A 21992-nucleotide genomic window follows, 5' to 3' on the forward strand; every position below is an offset into this window, starting at 1 on the left:
ACTGGACAGTATGAGGATACTAAAACCACTGATGAACAGGACGATAATGAAAAAGTAAATTTTAAAAGATCATTTAGATAAATTTTAAATATGTCTATCAGCAACCTTTTCAAGGATTTGTAAAACTGGTCTTTTTGGGGGGGGGGAGGGTTCATGAAGAGGTCTTAAATTAAGTACAGTCAAGAAAACGGACCTCTTTTGAACCTGTTTTGTGTTCAGTAATAAAATGGGAAACTCCAAAAGGTAATGGTTCTGAATTAGGATTTTTCTTTATTGCTCTGGGCAGTGCAACTTTTTAAATAATTGTCAGAGCTTTAAGGGGTGTCTGGTGGCGGTTAAGTATCCGACTCTTGGTTTTACCTCAGGTCACAATCTCACAGTTTCACGAGTTCAACCCCCCATGTCAGGCTGTGTGTTGGCAGCACCAAGCCTGCTTGGGATCGTCTCCATCTCTCTCCTACCCCAGTTGCAAGGTCTCTGTCTCTCTAAACAAACAAACCTTTTTAGAAGATTCTAAAAAATAACTGTCAGACCTTTGAACCTTACAGTACAAAACATTTAAAAGACAACAATGAAATTCTAATGTCAACTCTTTAAATAGTGTACTGCTGCCTACAGTCACACCGCGACGCTTATGAGAATACCTTATACGTCTCTTACTAGTGGAAAACTCAAATCAGAAGCCCCCATCTTGAGTATCATCTCATGGAAACACTGCAAAATTAACTGCCTACAGAGTCAGAAAATGCCAGTCCTGTACAAATACAAAAATCAAATAGCAAATCTTATCTTCAAATATTATATATTTTTCTGATGGTTTTTGTTACCTCTTCTTTGAGTGCATGTTTCCTCTGTTCCAAACAGATCTCTTTTGCTCTCATCATCTGCAAAGTCTCCTTAGAAACAGCATACTGGAGCTTTTCCATTCGTTCTGCAGCTGCTGCCCACGATGCTTTACCAAATTTCTTCTGATCTGCTCGCATTCGATCGTACACAGCTATTAATAATAATTTTTTAAAGAGACATTAAGACGTAAGACAACTTGATACTAAACAATTTCAAAGTTTCAGACTTCACTAACCACATACTTAAACATACAAATCCTACTCCCTTAGGTTTCCTATATAGCAGCTCTAAAACACAACTCAACAGTATCTTAGATTCTAAAATCATCACTAAGAAATCTAAATAATCATCCTCAGAAATTTCTGAAGATAAAACTGATTTGTCAGATTTTAAGACTTTTGTTTAAAATATGTATTTTGAGAGAGAGTAAGCACACAAAAGCAGGGGAAAGGTGGGGGGGGGGAGAGAGAGAGAGAAGAGGAGAGAATATTAATCCCAAGCAGGCACTGCACTGTCAGCAGGGAGCCGGGTATGGGGCTCAATCCCATGAACTGTTGAGATAATGACCTGAGCGGAAATCAAGAGTCGGAGTCGGACGCTTAACCCAATGTGCCACTCGGGCACCCTGATTTTCAAACTTTTAAAAATATTCTTCCATATGTTTAGTGTCATTAAATTCTAAGTTTTTATACTTTATTCTACAAAGGTTTATACTTTTTCCTGGGTATGCTAATTGAAATCAGTCATAACTATTTAAGATTATTTATTTAAATCCATGTGTTAAATTTGATCATTCTGAGTCCTCCAAAAATACTACAATGATCTGATGGAGCAAAAAACAAATCCTAGATGTTATCATGGAACTTACTCAGAGGTTAGAGCTGGAACGGCACAATCAAGACTCAAAGAAAACATCTAGTTTCATCTTCCACCTCCCCCAAAAAGAAAAAAGAACTTTTTATTTACAACAACAGAGCCCTATGTCAAGAGATACTTCTTGACATCAAACAGCTAGTATCTTCTAGTTAAAGAAGTTTATCATTAATAATATAGTACAGTAGTGGCTTATCCTGGGTCCTTACGCAATAAAACCATCCTTATGCCCACCCACTTTAACAGGTCAGAGATACACTCGTTATAAAAGAGGTAGGCAATGTGATTAGCACTGAACATCATCTTTAAGTCAGTACACACTGATTAGTAGTATCTTTTATATGTCCAGAGGTAAATGATAATTAATTTTGTACTACCACTGTGTCCTAACCATCTTGTGCAAGGAAGTATATCTCAGTAATCTTTGCCTCAGAGTTTTATGAAATCTTAAAAAAAAAAAAATTTTCCAGTAACACAAGTACATACGTAAAACTTATAACTGTACAGGCAGGGTTATAACTAATAAGAGCAGTTTCTCAGGCTCAGCTCTTCCCTACCCCCTAGTCTCAATGCCCAATGCTTTTAATTGTTTCTGGTGGTTATTTCAATTAAAAAAAAAAAAATACTGCTCTTTATGAATTTACAATTAAAAACTATCTTTTGAGTTCCTATTAGATAAGAAATTTTGCTGACTTACAATCGCCTCTGAATATAGTTAAATCAATTATTTTGATTTCTGTTTTCCTGTGGCCTTCAAGTGCTAACACAAAAGGGTTAATTTTTTAGTGCATAACTTTGCTCTGAATCTCAGTTTTAGGCGAACAAGTAAAATCTATTCATGTTGGCTGAACAAATGATTCTGCAATTTTAAATTTCTGCCCATCTTTTAAAACTGTATTTTAATATTTCTGCAACCATAAGATCAACACAGTAGTACAATGTAGGGAGGAAAAAGGATTTGAAGTGAAATAATTTTGAGTTAAATTCCCAATTCTACCTATAACTGACACATAACTTTTGGCAAAAAACTTAATTGTTCTTGGGTTCAATTCCATTGAGTTAGAAAAGGAAATATCGTACCTAAGTCTAAAAGCCTTTGTGGGAATTGAGAGAATGACAGTTACTTAAATGTCTCTTCCACTTCACATGGCACCATCACTTCCTCTCTACTTTAGTCTGAGGGGTAGCTCCCTGTCCTAATTCAGTCTCATGTTTTACCTACCACAACAGCTAGTCAATAACTTAGTATTCTAATACCTTGACTAGAACATATTCTTACATCTCACTGTTAACTCACTTCATTTAGAATTATTCTCCAACGGCTCAGAAATATGACAGTAATAAAGAAAATTGTGAGTGTACGATGTTTGCAATACCCCTAGAACAGTAGAGGATATCTCTACAACAGATTCTTCTCTCCCTATGATGGCAAGAAAAAAGATTCTTGCTAAGGAGACCATTTACATTATCAGAATAACAACTCTATTATAATGGTCTACAAAGATCAGTCAATGTAAAAAAAAAAAAAAAGGCTCTGAAGGCAATGCAGTTCTGGTATTCACAAAGTATCATGTTAAATCTGTAAGAAAAAAAAAAAGTTTAATGTGCTAACATGTATACTTGTCAGAAATGAGCCAATTTAAGATGTTTTTAAAAGCTGAGCAGAAATTGGGGTGCCTGGGTGGCTCAGTCAGTTAAGCATCCGACTTTGGCTCAGGTCATGATCTCACCATTCATGAGTTCAAGCCCCACCATCAGGCTCTGTGCAGACAGCTCAGAGCCTGGAGCCTGTTTCGGATTCTGTGTCTCCCTCTCCCTCTGCCCCTCCCCTACTTCTGCACTATCTCTCTCTCAGAAAAATAAACATTAAACAAAAAGCTTGGGGCGCCTGGGTGGCTCAGTCAATTGAACGTCCGACTTCAGCTCAGGTCATGATCTCTCAGTTCATAGGTTTAAGCCCCGCGTCGGACTCTGTGATGACAGCACAGAGCCTGGAACCTGCTTCGGATTTGGTCTCCTTCTCTCTCTACCCCTCCCCCAGTCGTGCACGGTCTCACTCTCTAAAAATAAACAAACGTAAAAAAAAAAAAAAAACTAAACTAAAAAAAAAAAGCTAAGCAAGAATATATCAAAATTAGGTTACATGTGGCTCTGTATAAGAAAGAAAAGAAGGGGCTGTTTTACTCTTCCTCTAAAAAGAGAAATTAGAAAGTCAACCTTGTTTTTGGAAACAAAGGAGGACTTTTACTCTCAGCAGCATAAAGCCAAAGAGAGATCTTCACTTCGTTTCTCCAACAGGGGGAAGGAAACACACTCAGGAAAGGAAAATTAAAAGTCCAAGCAAATATGTGTTTGGGTTCAAGGGCTTCCTGCTAGGATAAAGTCACCAGAATTGAGGTATAAAGAAGGCTACAGTGACTCTGATGAATTATTTGAAATCCTAGAATGATGTTAATCATATGTAAAAAATGTTTAGATTAAAACTGGAGAAGCACAGTATAAAGAACAATCATCAAAACTGTAAAGAACCAGAACCAACAAACTATAGGCCATATATGAGAACATATAATCACTGCAATCATGTAACAAACCATATATTAAAAAACTGATAGGCACACAAAGTGGCTGCAGAGGCAGTAGGATTACAGATGTGTGTGGGGGGGTTCCCCTCTAATATTCTAAATTTTCTGTAATGATGATATATTTTTAGCATAATGCAAACTTTTTTTAAATATTAAAAAGTGCATCTAGAAAGCAGACTCTAAACCAAATAGTATACATACAACTATTTCATATAGTTTACAGTAGGAAATGACATCTTTAAACATTTAAAGGAACTACCATTAATGTTTTAATGTATTGTTCTCTTAATTTTGTAAAATTAAAATTTTAGTTTTTAAAATTATCTTAATGCTCTAAGTTAAATACTCAGGAGTGGGACTGCTGGGTTATATGGTAAGCATATCTTTAACTTATATAAGAAACTGCATTCACTTTGCAGATTGCCTGTACAATTTTGCATTACCACCAGCAATAAAGGAAGGGTTCTTGTTACTCTGCGTCCTTTTCTGCTTTTGGTATTGTCAGTATTTTTTATTTTAGACATTCTAATAGGTGTGTATTGGTATCGCATTGTGGTTTTAATTTGCATTATACTAATGACTAATAGTCTTGGACATATTTTAAGTGCCATCTTTATCCTCTGTTCAAGCCCTTTCCACAGTTATTAACTGAATTGTTTTCTTATTGTTTAGTTTTAAGAGTTCTTTATATAGTCTGGATACAAGTCCTTTGTCAAATGTTTTTTGCAAATATTTTCTCTCGAATACTATCTTTTCATTCTCTTGGTAGTACCTGCCAGAGTAAAAGTTTCTAACTTTGGTGAAATTCATTTTATCAATTTTTTCTTTTATGGTTCATACTCCTCAATTACTTTAACAGTTTGTATGTGTAGTGCCACTGCTACAAACTCTGCTTAACTCTCTAGGTTACTAAGATTTTTCTCTTAGTTTTCTTCTGGAAGTTTCACAGTTTTCATTTAGATTTATTTTGAGTTCATTTTTGTACAAGGTGTGAGGTTTTGGTCAAGGTTCATGTTTCTACAAGTGGACGGCCAAGTGTTCCAATACCACTTATTGTTTCCCACTGAATTGTTTTATCAAAGAGTAAATGTCCATGTATTGCACATTTATTTCTTATTCTCCATTCTATTCCATTGATATACATGTCTATCTCTTCCATTAATACCATACCACAGTAGCTCTATAATTTGTAAAGTCAGGTAATGTGATTTTGCTTGTGGTTTTCTTTTTTCCTAAACTGCTTTATGTATTTTAGTTCCTCTATGCCCTTTCATGTACATTACAATTAGCTGGTTTATGTTTATAAGAAAAAGTCCTGCTGGTATTTCCATAGGTACTATAGGTGTCTATACATCACTTTGGGGAGAACGGAGATCATTACTATGTTGGATATTCCAACATGTGAACACAACATGTCTATCCATTTACTTATGATAAAGAAATCAAAGACCTGTTATGTAATTGTAAGCATTCAAATTCTGTACATGTTTTGGTAGAAAGTCACTTGTTTAAAGAGTTTTAAAAAATAGATTCCATACAGTTTTCGACATAAACAATATTAACTAAAATGGGGACAATTTTATTTTTCTTGCCATATTACAATATTATATTATGTTGAACAGGGGTGGTGTTAAGAGTAAACATCCTTGACTTTGTACCTATTTTAAAATGGGGGAAACAATTCGGCCCTTCATTAAATGTGATGTTGGCTACAGGGTTTTTGTGGATGCCTTTTATCGAGTTATGGAAGTTCCTTTTCTATTCCTAGCTTGCTGAGTGTTTTCAACACACAGGATGTCCTATTTTGTCAAATGCTTTTTCGGCATCTAGTGATATGACTGACCATGCAAGTTTTTTGAAAAGACTAAAGCTTCTCAACCTCAACACTTGTGACATTGTGTGCCACAAAATTCTTTGTGGTAGGTTGGGCCGTCCTATATAACATAGGATGTTTAACATAATCTATGGCCTCTGCTAGATACTAGTTAACACCCTGTGTAGCTATGACAACCAAAAAGGTCTCCAGAGACTGCTAAATGTCCTTTTGTGATACATTTATCTCTAGTTAAAAACCACAGCTTTAACCTTCAATTTGGTGGATTACATTGATTGATGTTCAAATACTGAATCAAGAAAAATCCTACTTGGTCACAAAGGTTAATTTCTTAAAAAATTTGTACAATACTTTAAGTTTGCCAATATGTATGCAGGATGCTGATCTGTAGGGTTTTTTAATACTGTCTTTATGTAGTTTAGGATTTAGGATATTGCTGATCTCAGTCATATAAATTCGAAGTATTCCTTCCTCGTCTGTATTTTTGGAAGATCTTGTGTGAAGCTGGTCCTACTATTCAAATGTGGTAAAAATTTGCCAGTGTACCTCTTTAGGCATAGAGAATTCTTTTTCTAAAAGTTTTAACTACAAATCCGATTTCTTTAATAGTTATAGGGATATTCAGGTTATTGATTTCATCTTGAATTGATAATTTTATCTTCCTACAAAAAATTGTTGCATTGGACGGTGGGGGGTGGGTCCTGTGTGGTTCAGTCAGTTAAGCATCTCACTTTGGCTCAGGTCATGATCTCACAGTTGGTGGGTTCAAGCCCTGTGTTGGGCTCTGTGCTGACAGCTCAGAGTCTAGAGCCTGCTTCGGATTCTGTGTCTCCCTCTCTTTCTGTCCCTCCCCTGCTGGCACGCTGTCTCTCAAAACTACATGAACATTAAAAAAAAGAAGAAATTGTTGCATTGAATCACGTTTGCTGGATTTGAATGCACAGAGTTGTCTGCAATATTCCCTTATTATCTTTTTGGGCAAGGAGCACCTGCCTGGGTGGCTTAGTTGGTTGAACACCCGACTTGGGCTCAGGTCATGATCTTGCGGTTTTTGAGTTTGAGCCCTGTGTCTCACTCAGAGCCTGGAGTCTGCTTCAAATTCTGTGCCCTTCTCTCTCTCTCTGCCCTTCTCCCTTTTGCTCTCTCAAAAATTAACATTAAAAAAAATTTTTCAATAAAATACCCAGAAGTGAACTGAGAATTGTGTAGAATCTAAATTAAAAAAAAAAAAAAAAATATGAAACTCTCCCGAAGAAAACAAAAGATGTAAATAAAATGGCAAGATATACAAACTATATGATTTTTTTCAATCATATTAACATAAAAATAAAGTATTTACTCTTCTCATTAATATTAAAATCCGCCTGTCAAATTCTACAATATTACAGTTCTTATCAGAATTACATTAATTTTGGGGTGCCTGGGTGGCTCAGTCAGTTAAGCATCCAAGCCTTGATTTCGGTTCAGGCCATGATCTCATGGTTTGTGAGATGGAGCCCTATGCAGAGCCAGCTTGGAATTCTCTCTCCCTCTCTCTCTCTGACTCTCCTTTACTCATGCGTACTCTCTCAATCTCTCTCTCAAAATAAATTTAAAAAACATTTAAAAAATAAAATAGGGGCGCCTGGTTGGCTCAGTCAGTTAAACATCCTACTTTGGCTCAGGTCATGATCTCACAGTTCGTGGTTTCCAGCCCCGCATCAAGCTCTGTGCTGACGGTTCAGAGCCTGGAGCCTGCTTCAGATTACATGTCTCCCTCTCTTTCTGCCCATCCCCCACTCATGCCCTGTCTCTCAAAAATAAATGAATGTTAAAAATAATTATAAATAAAATAAATAAAATAAAAGCTGGTGGTGTTTACAAATATAATTTGTATACAGAAAGTTAAAATTTAGGAATACTTATAACAGATGTCTTTTGAGTTAACATATAACATAAATATAATAAAAATATCAATGAATATAAGAATCTCTTATTCATCAATAGAAAAAAACAGCATACAAAAATAAGCAAATGTATGACTAATTGGAAATAAAGGATATGAAAATAGCATTTATTACATGAAAACAAAAAAGATCAACTTAGTAATAATCAAGGAAATGCAAAATTTAAAAACACAATACTATTTTTCACCTAGCAAACTATTTTGTGTATGTGTGTTAGTGACAATGTCAAATGATTCTGAAAAACCAAGGAAAGCATTCTCCTTTGGCACAGTGGCATTCTGAAGGAATAAACTGCTTCAAATAAACCTTTTAAGCAAGTGTGGATTTGCTGAAGGAATAACCTAAAAGCTAAACTGTGTTAATGTCAGGTAAAAAATTAAAACAGCAAATAGCAGTGGTTTTAAACAGCTATTGAAGGATTTCTGTGGCCCCGTGGAAGGAAGCGGGAAGAAATGGACCTTGACAGACCTTGCCCTATGTATCTCTTCATTTGGCTTGTCTTGATTTGTATCCTTTAAAAATGGTAATTGTTTGTGCTTTCCTGAGTTCTGTGAGTCATTGTAACAAATTATCAAACCTAAAAAGGCTGTATGAACCCCCAAATTTGTAGCAGTTGGTGAGAAGTGCAGATGACCTCGGAATCCTCTATAATTCCAAGTTGTATCTTCAATGGGGGCAGTCTTGTTGGGAACTCTGCGTTTAAGCTGTGGGGTCTGTAATTTGTTAGTCAGAATTGAATTATGCTATAATAATACCCCATTACTATTTTTTCAGGTGAGGTATATGTAAACACATGCCCCAAAAAGAAACTTAATTTCTTGATAGTAATCTTTTTCAATGGCAAGACTATGAATGGTCTTTATATACTTTTCTACAAACCTGCTGCAAACATAAAATATTTAAACCACTCCTTTCCAAAAATATCTAACAAGGATAACTTTACTAGGAAACTCACCTTTCTGTGCTTTAGCTGTTATTTCAAAATATTTGACAGTAAGATCCTGAATAGACAAAACAGCCATATGAGCTTTTCGCTGCCAATCGGCATCTTCTTTTTGTAGACTTTCAATTCTTCGGGGACCCAGATAGTCATTCTCCATAGAAATCTTTAGAGGAAAAAAAGAAAAATTAAGAAGTCTATTTCTTTATTCACTCCTTAAACATTTACTGAATATTTAGACATCAGGCATTGTGCCTGGTGCCAAAACAAAGAATGTTTGTATTTTCTTGCTCTAGAGTATAAGCTATTAATTTACAAAACAATTAACCCATTATGTTAAAGACATATTTTTTTAAATGTTTATTTATTTTGAGAGAGAGTGAGAGCAGGGGAGGAGCAGAGAAAGAATCCTAAGCAGGCTCTGCACTGTCACCACAGAGCCTGGTGCAGAGCTTGAACCCACAAACCACGAGATCATGACCTGAGCTGAAACCAAGAGTCGGATGCTTAACAGACTGACCCACCCAGGTGCCCCTAAAGATATTTAATACAGAAATTTGTTTCCCATTCCTCTTTATCTTCTTTTTCATCCTTCCCCTCCTCCAAATATAAGCAAAGGACATACAGCAAATGTTAAGATGTTATTTTTGGGTGCTGAGATAACAAGAAATGGATTACCTCCTTTATGATAGTTGCATTTTCAGGTTAAGAATTATTTGTGCCTCTAGGGGTGCCTGGGTGGCTCAGTCCATTAAGCGGCCAACTTCGGCTCAGGTCATGATCTCACAGTTCATGGGTTCAAGCCCTGTGTCAGGCTCTGTGATGACAGCTCAGAGACTGGAGCCTGCTTCGGATTCTGTGTGTGTGTGTGTCTCTCTCTCTCTGCCCCTGCCCCATTCATAGTCTCTCTCTCTTTGTCTCTCTCTCTCTCTCTCTCTCAAAGGTGAATAAATGCTAAAAAATTTTAAAGAATTATTTGTGCCACCAAAATACTTATAACTGACATAAATAAATAAAATAATTGAAAACTCAACTTGTTAAGACTGACAATAAATAAAAAATCAGTCCATCTATCTACTAACAATCTCTGGTCAGAAGCAATAGACAAAAATTCACTACTGCTTGCAAGAGTTACAACTAAAACAAAAAGACAAAGAAAAGTTGAAAATCGAATTATGGACAGGGAGGTACCAGATGAGCACTAAAGTAAAATCACACAAGTGACAGTGCTCTCCATCCTGCTTTATCATACAGTGAAAAAAGACCGGTTAAAAAATTAAATGGGGGGGGGGGGGCGGTGAGGGTCATCTCGGTAGCTCCGTTGGTTAAGCGTCCAACTTTGGCTCAGGTCCTATCTCACAGTTTGTGGGTTCGAGCCCCACAGTGGGCTCTGCGCTGACCGAGGGGATTCTGCTTGGGACTCTCTTTCTCTCCCTGCACCACCCCCTTTCAAAATAAACTTAAAAAAATTAAATGAGAAATTAACACCTTACTAGGATGATGAAAAAAACAAAGATATAAACTCATCCCTGGCACAATTCTGAAAAACTAATCAACTATCATGAGCCACCAAAAAATTTGTTTAAAAAATTCAGAAGTAGAATAATACAAGCCATATTCTCTAAATGGTGCAATAAACAAATTAAAAGAATAGCCTAAAGCCAAAATAAAATTTTAATCACCAGGAAATTTAACCTACAGGAAGGTTAACATTTGGTTTTACTCTTGAATAGAGGCGGAAATATATGAAAGAGCACATAATATAGAGCCCAGCACACACTGAGTAATGTATTAGCAGTGTTATGAATGGACAATGGCAAGCCACAAGGAGGGATCAAGAATGACTAGGGAAAAAAATTTTCATGTGAAACTGCCACTTCCTCAAAAAGTGAACAATGGAGGAGTGGCTGGTTTCAAAGGGGAGCAGATCAAGCATTTGATTTTACATATGTTAAGTTTGATTTTGCAAAGGTCATGGCTAGAAATATAAATTTGACAGATGATATTTATAGCCATGAGAGTGAATGAGGTTATCTAATGAAGTCAGGAGAAAAGGGCTCATGATGGAGCCCTAAGGAATTCCAACATTGTGAAACTGGGAGAACAACATACAGAAACCAAGCCAGAGGGAGTGGGGACACCAGGAAAAGTATGGACTCACGTAACAGAAATTAACCTTGTGCAGCACCGCTTGGGGGTCAAGTAGGGTGACAACTAGTATCCCAGATCTAACAGCATTAAGATCACTGAACTTAGCAACATCGGTTCTGAAGTATAGACAAACATCCTTTGCCTATTAACTCCCATCACATCCTCAGATCTCAGTTCTGGACATAAAGTTACTAGTTCATGAACTCTTCCCTGACTCCCCATTATAACCTCTTCAGTGCAACACATTTAACTTTCTTTCTTTCATAGCATTTACCATAATCATACTTTATATGATTTCGTGAGCTTTAAATATTGTTTTTTATTATTTTTTTAAATGTTTATTTACTTTTGAGAGACAGAGAGACACAGCACAAGGCAGGGAGGGTCCGAGAGAGAGGGAGACACAGAATCTAAAGAAAGCTCCGGCCTCTGAGCTGTCAGCACAGAGCCCGATGCGAGGCTCGAACTCACATCTGCGAGATCATGACCTGAGCTGAAGTCGGGCGCTTGACTGACTGAGCCACCCAGGCACCTCCTGTGAACTTTAAATATTAACTGCTTCCCCCTTTCAAAGTTCCATGAGGGCAGAGAATACATTTTGTGTGTGTGTGTGGGGGGGGGGGGGGGGGGGTTATTAGGTTTTTTAATTTTTTTGCTTTTCACTAGCACAATGCCAGGCATAATCCAGGCAATCAAATGGATGAGTAAATTAAAAATTCACTCTACACCTGTTTTTGATGAGGAGAGAGATGTAGAAGTGTGTATAAATAAATACTCCTTTGACTGATTTGTCTGAGTAAACAGAAAAAAGGGTGGTGCTAGAAGAAGACAAAGCTTAAGGGTAGACCCTTTGCTTTTTGTTTTCTCTAATGAGAGATCACGGATGAGTAGTGACAAGAAATATCCAGCAGAGGAAAAACAAAGATACCAGGGGGGAAATGGGGCTAATTATAGAACATGGGAAAGGACAGGATTCCAAGTACTGGTGTAGTGATTTGCTCTTGGTAAATGTAGGGGTAGTTCCTCCATGGACATAAAGGAAGGCAGGTTTTGGATTTGGTAGAAGGATGAGGAGGAATTCCTGTTTGATTACCTCAATTTTCCCCTGTGAAGAAAGAATCCAGAAAATAGGTTGGTACAGAAGAGGGGAGGAGAGAAGATACAACTTGGCTGCTTTTAGATAGTAGGATGACAAACCATTTAGAAAGACTCAGTAAGTAAACATTTTTTAAAAAGTAGCCAGGGTTAGTGTGGTCATGGTGAAAACAGGCAGAAACTCACATACTGCTGGTAGAACTATAAGCTCATGAAAAACTTCTCTGGGAAGTGTTTTATGATACCATACTCATGGACAGTATTTTTTAAAATACCATTTTCTTACCTATTTAAGAAAATGTCTTCAAAGAATAATAACCAAAAATGTTAATTGCAGTGCTGTTCAAAATAAAAAAAATGTGTTCCAAATATCTAATAATAGAGAATGGTACTTATGATACACCTATAAAACACAATTATGTACAAAAATAATGCTTATGAAGTTTTTAATAAAGGAAAATGAATGTTTTAATATTAAGACAAATCAAATCAGACATAATTTCAACTACATAAAATAATGTCCAGAAAAAAAAGAGAAAATATGTAGAATGTATTACTGATATCTTTTGTCTGATTATGGGTGACTATTTTTCTTCCTGTTTAGAATTTGTACTTTCCAAATCTTTATTGTATCTGTGTTGCTTTTACAATCATAAACTAAAAGGGTTCAAAACCATACCAACTAGACAAGCTGAAGGTTTGTATCCCAGAGGTTTCCTGCTTCTGGCCAAGCAAATAATGAGCTCCTGTTTTCATATATGAGGACCAGCAAGAGGCAAAATTCTAAGACTTACCTCTTTTTTCCAGTGTGTGTAGGAGGGAGGGGAAGTGGAGATATGATCAGAACCTAAATGTCTTCCTTAATAGTTGGAAAACAGAATTTTGTGAGCTCCATTTCTGGAACTACAAAAATAGTGCCCAGTATAGACAATTAACTCAGTAGCAAAAGTTTAGATTCTTGATACTGGATTCCCTACTCACCTGGACTCGATTTTTTAAACTCACAGAAAACGATTACTCTATCTCCAATCACATACTGCTAAAGTTAAACATATATACTACTGGATGTGTTTTTTTTTTTTTTTTTTTTTTTTTTTAAGACTTTACTATGGCTAATATTTGGATTCATTCAATTATCTAACTTGAATAAAGAACCCACTGTACTGGGTGCTTCAGGGGAAATACTGTGAGGCACACAATCTCCTCCTAAGAAACTGAACAATCTAATTGGAGGGTGGGGTAAGCAAAGATATCTGTGATGTAGAGATCTGTCTTCAAATTAGCAGACCTGGGTCTGCTATTTATTAAGTGGGAGACCTTTGACAAAATCACTTAACATTCAATTATTCGTTCAAAATGATGACATGCTGTTTTCCCAGTGCCAGCATCATACCAGACACTAGGGACAGCAATATGTATTCAGCCTAGTTGAAGACAGAGGAACCGCAATAAAGAATTACAACAGAGTATGAAAAAATATCATGATCAAGTATACCTAAGATACCATGGCAAGCACCAGCTGTGCAGGGTGCAGTACTGAGTCTGGGAACAAAATTTCTAAAAGGAATTATAAGTAAATTCTTAACAAATAAGTAGAATTTTATCCAAGTATTAAAAATGGTGAAGGATGTCTCTGAAAAAGAATAAAGGTATTTAAGACCTTTAAGAAAAATCAAAGGTTTGGAGGGAGAGAACTCATTTAGCTGTTTAGATCAGGATATACTTTACTGAGGTTCAAAACTACAGAGGGCTTTTTGAAAGAGGGGTATGATTTTGAGAGATACATATGGAATATATATACAGAAAGAGAACCACCCAAAAGGCCTACTGGAGGCAAGAATTAATCTCAGCAGAAGCCTAGAGGCAGTTTAAGTTCAGTGTGTGGTCACAGACAGTCCAGCATGGTTGCAGTTTAGGTAAAATAGATAAAAATAATGGGAGATAAGAATAGTGAAGGAGGTTGTGATCACTATTAGGGGGTCTTTAAATTTAAATGTCAGGCAAAGGAGTTTATAGGTGGTTTGACAGGCTAAAGGAAACCACTGTGGGATTCTTAGCAGTAAGTGGTATATTTAGACATTAGCTCACATAAAAGGCCCCCAAAAGGGGCACCTGGGTAGCTCAGTAGGTTAAGCACCCAACTCTGGATTTTGGCTCAGGTCATGATCTCACAGTTCATGGGATCAAGCCCTACATTGGGCTCTCAGCTGATAGCACAGAGTCTGTTTGAGATTCTCTCTGCCCTCTCCACCTCCCCCCCCCTTGTTGGCATGGGGGCACACACTCTCCCTCAAAAATAATTTAAATAATTAACTTAAGGGGGGAACCAGAAGACTTGTTATATATCCAACAAAACCATCAAGGTTTGTGCTTTGTTACAATTACCTCTGATTTTAAAACACTCAAATTAAAAGGCTTAAGATTAACATTCACAAGATTGGAATAGAGATTTAATATGTTGAATACTGCAGCCAAATTTTTAACGTTTACTCAGTACATTACGTTGGAAGTCCTTTTCTCTCTTTTTTTTTTTTTAGTTTATTTTAATGTTTATTTTTGAAGGAGAGAGAGAGCAAGCGCAATCAGGGGAGGGTAGAGAGAGAGGGAAACAAAGAATCCGAAAGGCTCCAGGATTTGAGCTGTCAGCACAGAGCCTGACATGGGGCTCAAACTCACAAACCTGTGAGATCATGGCCTGAGCTGAAGTTGGATGATTAACCAACTGAGCCACCCAGGCTCCCCTAGAAATTCTTTTCAAAGACATGATTAAACTTTGTGCCCTTTAAAGGACTTGGTTTATCGTACCTAAGGCCATTGCTAGGTTACTAGGGTTTTTTTTTTTCTAACTTTAAAAGTTTGAAGATGTGTGTAAATTCTTGTCTATCAGTTCCCAAGTTCATCCTTATGCCTTTTGATGCTGGGGTTAGGGCTCTGTAAACCACATTTAAGCCTTGTCAATACAAAGGGTTTAAGGAGGGAGAAGACATATGCTTCTTCCTACATTTATCACTTGACTTTCTTGTTTGCTACTCCCCTGAGTATCACCACTGACTCACATCTTCATTCCAGCATCTGCAATTACTTCCTGAAGCAGTTAACAGAATCCAGTTTATAGTTTCTCACCCTTAGTAGAACTAGCCTCACTTTGTGGCCCCTAAGGCCATCCAGCACCAGCCTACCCTATTCTTAGAAATATGGGTCTCTCCACTGAGCTCAGACACATGAGCACTTGACAAGCTATGCTACCTACCCCAGACTTCAACTCCACACAGTCCATTCTCTGTGCTAAAGTTAAAACTACCATCTCTTTCCTGTGTGCCGAAGCCACGAGTAGTGGCTGTTTTTGCAACTGTTAGCTCTCATATTTTAGAGTTATATTCTTAACTATCTGGGTAACAAGTTTATACCAACTTAACAATTATTCATATTAAGTTCCCTCTGCTGAAATAACTGGCATACTTTCCCAATCAAACCCCTAAAGACACAGCTATGGGATAGAAATTTAATAAATAGAACAGTGTTCAAACTTTAAAAATCTCAGATTAAACAGAAATCCTTTTCACTTGCATTGCTAAATACCATACAGAAGTGAGGAAACTTGCATTACAGCTTTTTAAAGAGAAAAAAAATTTAAAAATCTGGTGGTAATTATTTGAAGACAACTTGTGTTTTGTTGAATTATCTTTACCTTCACTGTACAGGTATATTCAAATATACACAACACAAACACATTCACTATGCTTCTTTAATGCTGTTTAAAGGACTTCTGAAACTCAGTAGTTAATGCTGCAGACTTTTTAAAAGTATTATTATAGTTTATTGTACTGAAGACATTAAGCCAGGATACTAAGTTCTTTTCCTAACTTGGCAAGTTTGAAAATGTACGGCATTGGTCAGCTGGATCATGTGCTAAAAACAATGACATCTCTATTTTCAATTTCAGAGCTAGAAAGAAAACAGTGCCTGTTTTTAAAATGGAAAAAAAGTATGCGTCAGTTTAGGTAGCTATAGTGAGACTAATTTATAAATATAAATTTCTTGGTATCAATTACTTATTATGAAGTGCATCACTTCCTTGGATACTTGGGTTTTATATGACAAACTTAAGTGGTATTCTTGTCCACTGCTGAATTAGTGACTCAAGAAGAGGGGGAAAAGAAAACAAAATCTCCAATTCTCAGATGAAACAGATGCCAAGATCAACCTGTATAAATACTGATGTAGTAGTACCTTTAACACAAATTTTCCAAGCCCAGGAATCATGTGAATGTGACTAAGATAAACAAAATGAGGGGAACCTGGGTGGCTCAGTCGGTTAAGGGTCTGACCTCAGCTCAGAGCATGATCTCATGGTTCAAGCCCCACATCAGGCTCTGAGCTGACAGCTCGGAGCCTGCTTCAGATTCTATGGTTCCATTTCTCTCTGCCCCTCCCCTGCTCTTGCTCTCTTTCTCTCTCAAAAATAAAAAAGCACTAAAAAAAATTTTTTTTAATTAAAAAAAAAAAAACCTTTTAAATGAGATTAGATTTGGAAGCATTTGCTCACGTATTTTTATATACAAAGTAAATACTAAATGTGACATTCTCAGGAACAAGCATGAAATGATAGTTTTAAGGTGAGAAAATTAAAAGCAAAGAAGAGAAAGAAAAAGTAGCTCAGGTAAGAGATAAGTACCCTAATGCACATTGATGGCACTATATAGTTCACAGTTGGCATGCTTACAGTATATAGTTGTCCAATAGCGTAAAAACTGAACCCTGCACAAAGCACCCAGTCAAAGGGGGCACAGAGTGGTGACTCAAATTTAGCGCATCTTTTTGCCAAGCCATATACTGCTGCATATGCCCAGAAGAGGGCCCTTTTCTAACTTGTCTGCTAGAATATGGGCTGGGGAATGTGTATCTATTTTACATGAAGACACCTACAGATTTGCTTGGTCCTGGGGGAAAGGAAAGGGAGGAAGAGCACATTTAAGATACACGTAGGACACAATTGGCAAAACAAAGTGCCTGGCTACAAAGGGGAGAGAAGCATGGAGGATGCCTTCAAGATCCTAGTTTATTTACTTTCAGCAAGTATTAAAAGTTGGCCAAGGGGCGCCTGGGTGGCTCAGTTGGTTGAGCATTCGACTTTAGCTCAAGTCATGATCTTACTACTCATGAATTCAAGCCCTGCCGTCAGGCTCTGTGCTGACAGCTCACAGCTAGGAGCCTGGAGCCTGCTTCAGAGTCTGTGTCTCTCTGCCCCTCCCCCAACCCTGCTCATGTGCACTAGTGCTGTCAAATATAAACATTAAAAATATATATAAAAATAAAAGTTGGCCAATGTGTTTGAAGTGCTTTTAGCTAACTCAAAAAGACAATAGGCCAACTCAGTAACTGACCTTGACTCATTATTATGCATGGTTTAAACATCTATAATCATCTAGATTGAATCTCACTCTGCAGATGCAGAAAAACTAAGGCCCAGAGAGATTTTAACTTTGAGTTCAGTGTGTTCCTTCCCTTAGCTGTTTTAAGTTCTTTTAAACTTATGGTTCTCAAACTTCAGTACGTATCATAAACACCTGGAAGGCTTGTTAAAGATTGCTGAGCCCCTCAGTGGAGTTTCAGTAGAGATCTGACCTAAGGACAGAAATCTGTATTTGTAACAAGGTTCCAGGTGATACTGATGCAACTAGTCTGGGGTTGTAGTTTTCAGAACCAATGTTTTTAAGTTTATCCATTTTGAAAGAGAAAGAGGGAGAGAGCTAGGAAAGGGCAGAAAAGGGGAGAGAGACAGAATGGCAATTCCAAGCAGGCACTGCACTTTCAGCACAGAGCGCGATGTGGGGCTCAAACTCTTGAACTGTGAGATTATGACCGGAACCAAAGTCGGACGCTTTACCAACTGAGCCACACTGGCACCCCAAATCCTATTTATAGAGTATGTTTCATGAATATGTTCTAGATGCTTTGTGGCATAAGAGAATTACTGAAAAATCTATATTAATTGCCATTTATGTAAATACAACTAAAACTATATTACAGTATATTTAATATAATACATAACTATTATAATTTTAAACATAAAAACATATAAGCACATTATATACTCAGGGTGCCAAGTTAACTTTTCTATCACACTTTAATATGTAAGTCAATGAAAGCACTGGAAATTACCTTCTTTCTAAAGAATCTAGGGGGGCACCTGGGTGGGTCAGTCAGGTTAAGCAAGTGACTTCAGCTCAGGTGGTGATCTCACGGTTTGTGAGTTCAAGCCTCACACCGAGATCTCTGCTGTCAGCACAGAGCCCACTTTGGATCCTGTGTCCTCTTCCCTCTGCCCTTCTCCTGTTTGTGCACGCTCTCAGAAATATTTATTTAAAAAATATTAATAAATAATCTAGAGAGCAAAGGTCAAACTCCACAGGATCCTTTAGTGTTCTAGCCCCTGACCAACTTTCCTCTAACTTCCTGCAAACCCTTAGACCCATGACATAGCAAACAATTTACACCCTGTGGTATAACTAAAACAGCAAGCTTTGCAGTCAAACACACATGTGTTTCAATCTCAGCTACGCTATTTACTGGCATCCACCAATGATGCCAGGTGATAGTGAAGCCTTGGTAATTTCCTCAATAATTCATTTCGACTAAAACCATAAACACATGCCTATTCACTGTACCATTTCTGTTTTTATCTTTATCTGGAATAATCTCTATTCCAATCTCCACTGCATACATATATATCCCCTTCCTGCTGAATTCTTATTTAATCTTCAGGGGTTAAGTTCTCTATATAATCTTTCATTATATCTTTAGGTAGTTTTGATCACTCCAGTTTGTGTGCCTCTACATCAACTTTTACACGGTGCTCATTTTCCTATTTAAAAGAAAAAATCACCTTAAGTTATAATTTATGTATAACAAAATGTTCCCGATTTTTAAGTATAAATTTTGATGAAATTTCACAAGTTTAAATATCCATGGAACCATTACAATCAAAATTTAGACCTATCAATCACCCTAAGGATGCTGTTATACCTGTTCCCTCTCAGTCAATCTCCACCGCTCCACTCCCAGGCAACAAATGTTACGCTTTCTGTTGATGTAGATCAGAACTATCATGTCCAGAATTTCACATAAATAGATTCATACAGTTCACACTGTGTCTTTTGTTCAGTATCATTTTGTCAACTATTTTATGCATTCTCTGTACACCCAAGAAACAACCACCACAATTGAGATAAAGAACATTTCTATCACCTCCAAAAGATTGCCCACGCCCCTTTGCCATCCATCCCTTCACACCAGTATATACTCCTTTGTATTTGGCTTCTTTGACTTAGCAAGATGTGAGGTTTATCCATGTTGTTGTGCCTATCGATAGTTAATTCCTTTGCGTTGCTGAGTATTATTCTCATATGGAAATACCACATTTTGCTTATCCATTCACCTGTTGATGGTTATCTGGACTTGTTCCTTAGAGGCTGTGAAGGTGGCATGAGTATTAGTGTATAGGCCTTTTTTGTGAACAGAGGTTTTCATTTCTCTTGTATAAATAACTAGGATTTGAACAGCTGAGTTGTAAGGTATGTATACATTTAACTTTGAAGAAACAGCCAAACTGTTTTCCAAAGTAATTTTACCAATATAAAATGTGCTAGCAATCTAAGAATTCCAGTTACTCTACACCTCACCAGCCCTTTCAAGTGCCAGAGCTTATTAAAATGTTTATTGAGAGAGAGAGAGAGAGAGAGAGAGAGAGAGAGAGAGAGAGAGCGCGCGCGCGAGCGCGCCCCCCCTCTCCCCCTGCAGGGGGTAGGGCACATAGAGCCAAGAGAAAATTCCAAGCCGGCTCTGTACTGACAGCAGAGCCCAACACGGGGCTCAATATCATGAACTGTGAGACCATGACCTGAGCCAAAATCACTCAGTCATCCAGACACCCCAGAATTTTTAACTGTATTTATTCTAATAGGTGTGTATCTCATTATGGCTTTCAATAAGTAACTAGATAAGTAAATCAAGTCTTTAAGTCTATTTATTTTGAGAGAGAAACACAGCACAAGTGGAGGAGGGATAGGAGGGTGGGGAAAGAGACACTCCCAAGCAGGCTCTGCACTGACAGTAGAGAGCCTGATGAGGAGATGGAACTCAGGAACCTGGGAGATCATGACCCTGAGCCAAAATCAGAGTGTCAGACACTTAACTGACTGAGCCATGCAGGTGCTGTCTTTAAGTGTTCTTTAAATATTTCTCCCAGTCTGTGGCTTGTCTTTTCATTTTCTTAACAATCTTTCAAAAAGTAGAAGTCTTTAATTTTGGTGAATTCCAACCTATCAATTTTTAGTTTATGGTTCAAGGTTTCTAAATCCTGTCTACATGAACTTTTACCTTTCCTTCCTCCAAATTGTGAAAACTTTCTTCTGTTTTCTTATATAAGTTTTAGAACATGAGATTTTATGCTTAGGTCTAAGATGGCTTTCAAATTAATTTTTGTATAGGATATAAAGATTGAGATCGATTTTTATATATGGGTATACAGTTCTTCTAGTAACCATTTGTTGGAAATGGTTACTCCCAAATTGCTTTCTTAACCTGATGGAAAACTAACTTACTATATAACCATGCATCTATTTCTGGGTTCTAGTCTATTCATTTGATTTACATTTCTATCCTAAGCCAATACTACAATGTCTGGAATTCTCTAGCTTTTTAATTTTTAAAAACAATTTTTTAAAATTTGGAATTCTCTAGCTTTTTACTAAGCTTTGAAATCAGGTAACAGAGGTCCCTAGGTGGCTCAGTGGGTTAAGCATCCAATTCTTGGTTTTGGTTCAGGTCATGATCTCGCAGTTCATGAGTTCAAACCCTACCATCGGGCTCCATGCTGGCAGTGCAGAGCCTGCTTGGATTCTCTCTCTCCCTCTCCCCCACTCATTCTGTCTCTCTCAAAATAAATACATATTTAAAAAAATTTTTTTTTTAAAGAAATTAGGGGCGCTGAGTGGTGCAGTTGGTTAAGCGTCTGACTTTGGCTCAGGTCATGATCTCATGGCTCGTGAGTTCAAGCATCTTCTCTCTCTCTCAAAATAAATAAAAAGTAACTAAGTAACTAACTAACTAAACTAACTAACTAACATCTTCCCAGAAAAACTGTTCCCAAAACTTCTGGTAAGGAAGCTTAAGGCTACACAGTTCCCAAAGCATTCAACAGGAGGAACAGAAGGAGAAGAAAAGTACAAGAAAATGGGAGGAAGATGGGGATTTCTCAATGTATCTACAACTTTACTTTCTAGACTCTTCTCATCCCCGGGTACTTAACAGAATTGCCTCTGAGATTCTTTAAAATGAGGTGCTCAGGCTGTATAGAACCTCGACCTAGCAAAATAGAATCTCTGGGGAGGAAGGACCACCTATCAGTACTTTTAAAAAGCTCCTCTTATAATTAAGATGGATGGCCAGCCAGGCTGAGACTATAAAACAGGCAGGCTACTGTGTAGGTTAAAAAAAAAAAATACCTTTATCTGCTGTCTCCGTAGCATGGCAAGTTCTCTCATGTCTCGGAACGGCTGTAGTAAATACTGATATAGTTCAGTTGTGGCTTCTGCAAGGCTGCTATACGCTTCATCCTCCATTTGATACAAGTCCAGAAGCTCAACCATGCTTTCTGTATTCTTGTGCTTATCCAACAGCTGTGGAACAAGAAAGTTTTATTATAAAGAAATCTGATTATAATA

The 21992-nt window shown here is 37.2% G+C and overlaps 1 protein-coding gene across 1 annotated transcript in view; it reads right to left on the reverse strand.

Moving 5' to 3' along the window:
• JMY (junction mediating and regulatory protein, p53 cofactor) overlaps positions 1 to 21992 on the reverse strand; it is a 99060-nt gene that overhangs the window by 36972 nt on the left and 40096 nt on the right. Inside the window, exons 2-4 of the mRNA XM_060635465.3 lie at positions 21774 to 21947; positions 9037 to 9187; positions 828 to 997 (exon numbers count right to left, since the gene is read on the reverse strand). Of these exons, the coding sequence (XP_060491448.1) occupies positions 828 to 997; positions 9037 to 9187; positions 21774 to 21947 (495 nt within the window). The remainder of the gene's footprint in view (positions 1 to 827; positions 998 to 9036; positions 9188 to 21773; positions 21948 to 21992) is intronic.

Source organism: Panthera onca, chromosome A1 (assembly GCF_046562875.1).
Source record: "Panthera onca isolate mPanOnc1 chromosome A1, mPanOnc1 haplotype 2, whole genome shotgun sequence".
NCBI classification, from domain to species: Eukaryota; Metazoa; Chordata; class Mammalia; order Carnivora; family Felidae; genus Panthera; species Panthera onca.